Source organism: Synchiropus splendidus, chromosome 10 (assembly GCF_027744825.2).
Source record: "Synchiropus splendidus isolate RoL2022-P1 chromosome 10, RoL_Sspl_1.0, whole genome shotgun sequence".
In the NCBI taxonomy this organism is placed as follows: domain Eukaryota; kingdom Metazoa; phylum Chordata; class Actinopteri; order Syngnathiformes; family Callionymidae; genus Synchiropus; species Synchiropus splendidus.
In genome coordinates this window covers 6,418,771-6,425,666 of record NC_071343.1, presented here as the reverse complement: position 1 = coordinate 6,425,666, position 6,896 = coordinate 6,418,771, and the positions used below count along the sequence as shown (strand labels likewise).

Here is a 6,896-nt window from a genome sequence, read left to right as displayed (position 1 = left end):
GCACGAGGAGAAAACAACCAACGCTACATTCAATGAATGATACGTGGAACAGTGACATTTTGAGCTCGCACATATTATTTTGATCTTTCCCTCTAATCCCTAGACTTGGCACCAAACACTAACAAATGGCTGTTTCCGCGAGGATTATCCTTCAGCCAATCGGCAGCCTGCTCCAGAGACTTTTCTTTTTAAATGGGTCTGAAGTGACTCGTGAGCTGAAAGTAGTGGTGACCTTTGTATTTTGTTGCATTTTGAAAAAAAACCCCATAAAAACACAATATGACAAAATTGTGGAATATGATAACTGTCTCATCTTTAAATATATTGCTACAATGAAGAAGCTTCGCGAGACCATGACAATCACCTTATTTTTAGAGGATCTTACATTTGAAAACCTATTTTGACTGAATTTTTAGGAAATTAATTTTCAGCAGACATGGTTAGGAGATTCCAAATTATTTCCTGCGCAACACTGCTCTCTCTTGGTGGACATTAGTATGACGTGATAATATTCACATGTGGGTAACTATCCAAAATTTGTTATAAACAGTAAATACTGATTCAAAACCCTTTGAATTAACGTGGAATACACACACACACACACACACACACACACACACACACACACACACACAAACACACACACACGCACACACACACACACACACACACACACACACACACACACACACACACACACACACACACACATATATATATATATATATATATATATATATATATATATATATATATATATATATATATATATATATATATATATATATATATATATATATATATATATTGGAGGGCCACTATTGGTTGACTAGACGAGGATTAGTGATAAAAATAAGAGCTGCATCCCACGCCAACAAGATTTAATCCACACACACAAAAAAAAAAAAAAAAAAAAAGTGATGGTGGGGTGACGGGGTAGGGTGGATCATTGGCCCGAACTGAACGGCACCACTATGAATTTGGCTTCATGGTTTTTAGCATTATGCCATGCGAAATAATCCTGGTCCAATGTGTCATATGAATTGATATAACATGATGAGGACATTTTGCTTTGTGAGGACGTTTTATCGTCACAGGGTTTAGAACGTCAGTAAAAGTAGTTAACTATAAGTTTATTATACTTGGTAAAATGTGATAGACAGTACAGTATATTTGAATGCAATTGTAAAACTCAATATCTATTAGCTTGTAACAGCTTAACACATAGTTTCCGGTAACGACCCGGAAGTAGTAGTGACATGCTATACGGGAGTGATTTAATTTGCAGGTGGAAGCGAGTGTTTAAAATTTTAATGTTGACTATCTAGATTTTTAAGTCAGTCAAATGATTTTTCAAGTGAAACAAAACACGGAAAAGTATGTCGACCAAAAGGTGAGTAAGGTACAGTTGCTTTTTGTATTTTTGGGAGGGAAATTACAAAACAAGCTTTGCGTAATGTTCAGATTTTTTTTTATTTGTGATACAGAAAGTTTATATGTTGTAGCAACGCTTCAGTTTCAGTAATATGTACCAGTGTTGTCTTCTTGTGCTTGGTTGTTAGCAGCGAGTGTCAAAGTTGATTTACACTCAAGTTAATTCATGTACCACTGCTGGGTTCTATGTGAAGTGTAGACAGATAAACAGACTTACTTCATTCAAGTCTTGTCTACTGACCCACCTGTATGACTTTCCAGCTCCGTTACCGTCATTCAAGGATTATGGAACGTCATCATTTACACTATATTTGGGGTAAGTCAATTTCCTTTGAAATATTTTATTATGAAACCGTAAAAGGATTTTATCGTCCTCAACATTTTTTCTATTAAAAGTATCCATCCGAGCCATCGTAAATGTTAACAATACATGTGGTCCTTGCATGAAATACAGTAGTTTTGGTTCACAACTACAAGTTATTCATGAGGTTATTATCCTGCATTATTGCAAGACGCCATGTGAGGGCGATGTTGTCATGTACAGTACAACACCTTCGCATGCTGTTCTGTTTGTTGACCCTCAACAATGAGTCTCCACCTTAACTAAAACATATCAATCGAAGTCACAAGAGGGAAACAGAGTATATGTATGTATTTATTTTCATCAGAACACAGTTTTAATCATCATAGCAGTAATTTTCCATGTTTTCGAAAAAGTTCATGACTTGTGTGACTGTTTTTATAAATCATTTCATCAAAGTTGTTTGTAAAAAAAATCAAATAAGTTACTTGAACTAAATCATCTAGAATATTACAATATACTAGTAGTGTAATAGTATTCATAATAATTATAATGATACTTCTATATACTTTTTTTCAATCTTTGCTTTCACACACAGACTCAGAACCTTTCACAGCATGTTTGCAAAGCTGAGGACAAGTCTATTGGATACCACATTCTCCTTTAACATTGATAAACTCAGACACTCTTTAAAGTTATGATTATTAAAAAAACAAACAAACAAAAAGAACAAAACATAAAGACATTAAATTAAACATTTCACGTGAATCCTGGATGCAAAGACATTTTTCAGCACAGGATATTTACAACCAAAACAAAAGGAATGGGCTTCTGCATAGATCCACAGGATAGAGAACAGAAATGTGACATGAACAGAGAGAGGCAGGAAGGAAGGAAGGATACATGTGAAAATGAAATTTGTTGGCTGGTCATAGATATTTAAAGTGTGCCGGAATATGAAACTAAATTAATCTCTGTAGGTTGGTGTGTTGTGAAATGTGACAAACCGAATCCTACAGTTGCTACAGACCATTTTTAGAGACTGGATCGATTGGCTCTCATTCCGTAAATCAAGTTAAAGGGGAACATTCAAAGCACATGCACACATCCAAACCAAAGTGACTGATGCCTTCACTTCTGGCAAATGCCAGGAAGTGATTTAATTGAAATTCTGTCTTTGTTTGGAAGAAAGATTGCACACACAAAACACATTTAATTCTATGAGCAGATAGCGTACAGAGCATTCCCCGGATCACACACACAAGAATCATAACTCTGTTCACAACTGGATTGATCAGTCGAGAGATTGGACGTCCAGAGACTCTCCACATGTGCTTTACACTCGCATGGCACACTGTGCTGCTTCGTTTTGGCTACGCTTGCTTTGGCACTAGGTCCTACCCTTGTTAGCGGGATGAAATGACATTGTTAATTTGGCTGTCGATCATTTCTTGTTATGTTTATTTGACATAGAAGTGATTCCATTACAACACCCTATGTATATCTTTTTACTTATTGAACCCCAAAAAGTTTATACTGAGTGCTGAAAATATGGGATCCTGAGACACATGCCTTCCTTAGGGTATTATCTCTTTCCTCACCCTGTACCTCAAAAATTAAACAAGAAAACACATTTCTCATGGGTTGTCCAGCGTTTAAACAAACTTTTAATGAAGTGTTCAAGATTCAATTTCTGTGCAGCTGCTTTATCATTTACTTCCAGCGGTGGCCTGAGCGTCATGATTTTGTAAGACACATTTCCTAAATATTGACCAAAAATCTTTGCCCAAATAATTTATGAGAATGTAATGGAGAAAGCTGTGGGTTGCTTTTGCATGATATTATATTTCAACATCATGCTTTGACTGTTTATGTTTGTTACTGGACTGCGGATGTCAGTACTGGTACAGACCAAGTAAGAGATTGTGACGTTGTGGTCAAGCACAATAGGTGAGTGACTGCGCCTCAATTTTTTGAAAAAGTAAACACCGGTGGTCATGCTCCGTGCCCCATGGAAAGGCTGAACGATGTATCTTTCTCAAACATATGAGTGGCCTGTTTTAGTGAGTTTAGTTTTCACAACGCCCAAGTGCCAACTAGGGTGCTGCAACAAGGAACTGCAGAGGTTGAGCTCTCATTGGCAGCATCGGGTGCAGAGCCGATCTACGTTTTAGAGAATGGTTCTCAACCAGAAGAGAGTGAAGATTCTATTTCTATTGGCACCCCATTGGAGGAGCTCCTCAAGGTCTTGTGTCAAACTGAAATCGGTGCAACATTTGTTTTGTGTAGAGACAGAGCTGAGGCAAAAGACAAACTCCTCCTGTCAATCTACCTCTGCACTCTCAACTGTGGTCTCCTGCTTTGGGTTGTGACCTACAGAACAAGACTGGGGTGAGGGAACATTACCAGCATGTCCAATTTGAAGGAGAGCCCAGGTCAGACCTAAAGTACGTGAAGCTCAGGCCCCATCAGGATGTTCCAACCAAACAGTATCCCACTCTCTCTCTGCTCTGATTGTCGGCCCTCTTCATCAACCTTCACATCCCATGTTTCCACACCAGTCCATTCTCTCGTCAATGTTACTTAATTCATGCAAAGTAGGCTTCAGCAGCAACGTTACTTTGAACATCAGAGTGATAAACACAAATACGCATGAGTACAGATGTCTTTCGTCAACGACCCTTTCACCCAGACGCCATTTTCCATGACCGGCTTTGAAAAGTATTAGGTCCTCAGCAATAGTAGCAAAGTAAAATACAGTAAGTGAAATACCCCATCTACTGGTTGCCAAAGTAATAGCAGCTTATTTTCTTTTCCTGAATGCACAATATGAGTGCGCTGTGCTGAAGAACAATGAGGGGTGATGGATGGTACACAAAGGACAGAATTTGGGTTCAAACAGGCGGATACATTTGTTCAGAAGATATGACGTGAACAATTATCGTTTGAAAATCCTCATTTAAGCTGTGTAAATACAAGAGTTGACATCAGATACTGGACTGGACATCTCATTTATGCACTTGAGAGTAAAATGCAATACAGCGACGACTTTCTTTAAAAACACAACCTGGTCAAGAAAAGAAAATCTAGAAACTGAAGGAAAATTGAGCCCTTGAGGTTCCGTCATTTCTTTCTGCTCACAAGCTTGTGATCCACGCAAACATTTGTTTAAAAAAAAAAAAGAAACAAAGACGATGAGAAGCTCCTCTCTCTGGATTTGTTCCTGTTCCTGCTCTCCAGTAACAGTCAGTGAAGTGTCTGCAGGTATTGCAGGTGTGTGAAAACAGGAGATAAGCCATGTCATCTTATTTGTTCACAACTTGGATGTCAGGGTTTGTGGCTGAGTATGATCAAAGCAGTTGTTCTGTAAATCTTAAAAAGCCCTTTACTTAATGAGAGTTAATGCTACTGGAGCTGAGAATGTGTGAAAAGACAGGGGGAGCAGGACACATGCAGAAAATATCGTAAAACAAACCAACAGTGAGAGAAATCTCTCAGAATTTGGTTAAAAACGAGCAGTGTTTTGCAGTTTGTTCATGGAGTCTGGCTATATATAACACAGGTCAAGAATATGCAGGGTTTGTTTTCTGTTTTAAGTCCTGGTAAAAGCGGATAAATAAGGATTGTGTACAGAGGGATTACACAAACATACCATGCGAATTATTTTGGACTAAAGATTGTTGCTCTTAGTGAGAATGAACAATCATGCCACATTAGATGCAGTCACATGATTGCTTAAACTCCTCCCAGGTAAACTGCTAAAATGAGTCTGAAATAATGTAAAACATTCTGAAAAGACACATATGTTTCCCCCAAAACAGCCATACAAACATGGGTTTTGGTAAAATGCATCTTTGGTTAAGATGAGCTTAAATAGTTTAATTGAGTTCTTAATAGATAATTTTTTTTTGCTTTTTTTAAACCAACGATGAATTTATTTACGTTCTATTGTATTTTTAAGGGTGAATGAGAAGTTGTTTTTGTATTCAAGTTAAATAAAGGTCGAAGCACTGAGCTGGTTTTCTAATATTTCTATTTGGACATCAGAAAGAATCTATTATGTCGCTATATATTATTATTATTATATCCCGTTCTAAAGGAACAGTGTGAGAATGGCAGAAGACTATCTTGAATTTGTCATTGGCTGGGCTTTAAAAAAATCCAGAGAGGTTTGAACAGGGCCAACAGACTAGCATGACAGAGCCTTGGACATTTAAAGGAAGGTCATCTTTGCACGTTAGATATGTGATGAAACTCAGTTGAAAAAAAAAAAATCCTGGAGCACGAATCATCACGCACGCATACAGATTCTCCTCTATAACATTTAAGATTCATATTCATTAGACCTTCCAGATAGAAAGACCCGGAAACCAACAGAAACAATGGAGATTGGAAACAAAGGTGATGATGATATTCCATTGTCAGCCAGTGCAACAAAAACCTAGAATTAGAACACAGTGTAAAAAAGCGTCGTGAGAGAAACTCAGCCGGGAGGAAGCTGATCTTCCCACTCAACAAAGGCTGTGGCGTCGACCCTTTATTCCTCCCAAAGGGACCAAACACGTCCCTTTTAAGTCTGTCTGTTTTGCTTATTAAATTTGATTGATTTGTGGATTTTCGATAAGCGTCTCCGTTTTTCTCCGAGTGTTGCAGAATGTCCACAGGCATGCAGCTCCTGCTACTGTGACCGTATTTTTCTGCACTGGTTGCCATGGCGAGGGAATCCCCCGCCTCAACAAGCGCTTCTCCTCCCTACATCTCGATCACTCCTCATTGGCAGGGCTCTCCTCCAGAGGCGTGATGGCGGGGAGGCCCAGTCCTGTTGCATTGTGGGATGCGGTGAGGCTGGCAACAGTGTGTAGGAGGACGAGGACCAGCAGGCAGAGTTTGAGCCGGCTGTTGCACAGTCTGCAGGCTGCCGACGAGCTGAGGGAGGTTCGGTGCTGGCATGGCGGATGAGTTCTTTTCAGGGTCCCGCGGGAACGGTTGTCTTTTAAGTCCCACCGTACATCGCAGCACTTTGCTTCCGGGTCCACACCTGATGGATAGTCCTCCAGCAGCCCTGTTGATCACAGGAAGCGAATAAATCAGAGATTGTCCTTGAGGAAAACAAACACAGCAAGTCATTATCTTGAGCATTTATAGTCTTAACTTCCAGGGA

The 6,896-nt window shown here is 39.0% G+C and overlaps 1 protein-coding gene across 1 annotated transcript in view; it reads right to left on the bottom strand.

The window, feature by feature from the left end:
• Positions 1–2,105: 2,105 nt before the first annotated feature.
• The window catches only part of LOC128765576 (NALCN channel auxiliary factor 1), a 65,468-nt gene continuing 60,677 nt past the window's right edge, over positions 2,106–6,896 (bottom strand). Inside the window, exon 3 of the mRNA XM_053876327.1 lies at positions 2,106–6,797. Within this exon, the coding sequence (XP_053732302.1) occupies positions 6,499–6,797 (299 nt within the window). The 3' untranslated portion in view covers positions 2,106–6,498. The remainder of the gene's footprint in view (positions 6,798–6,896) is intronic.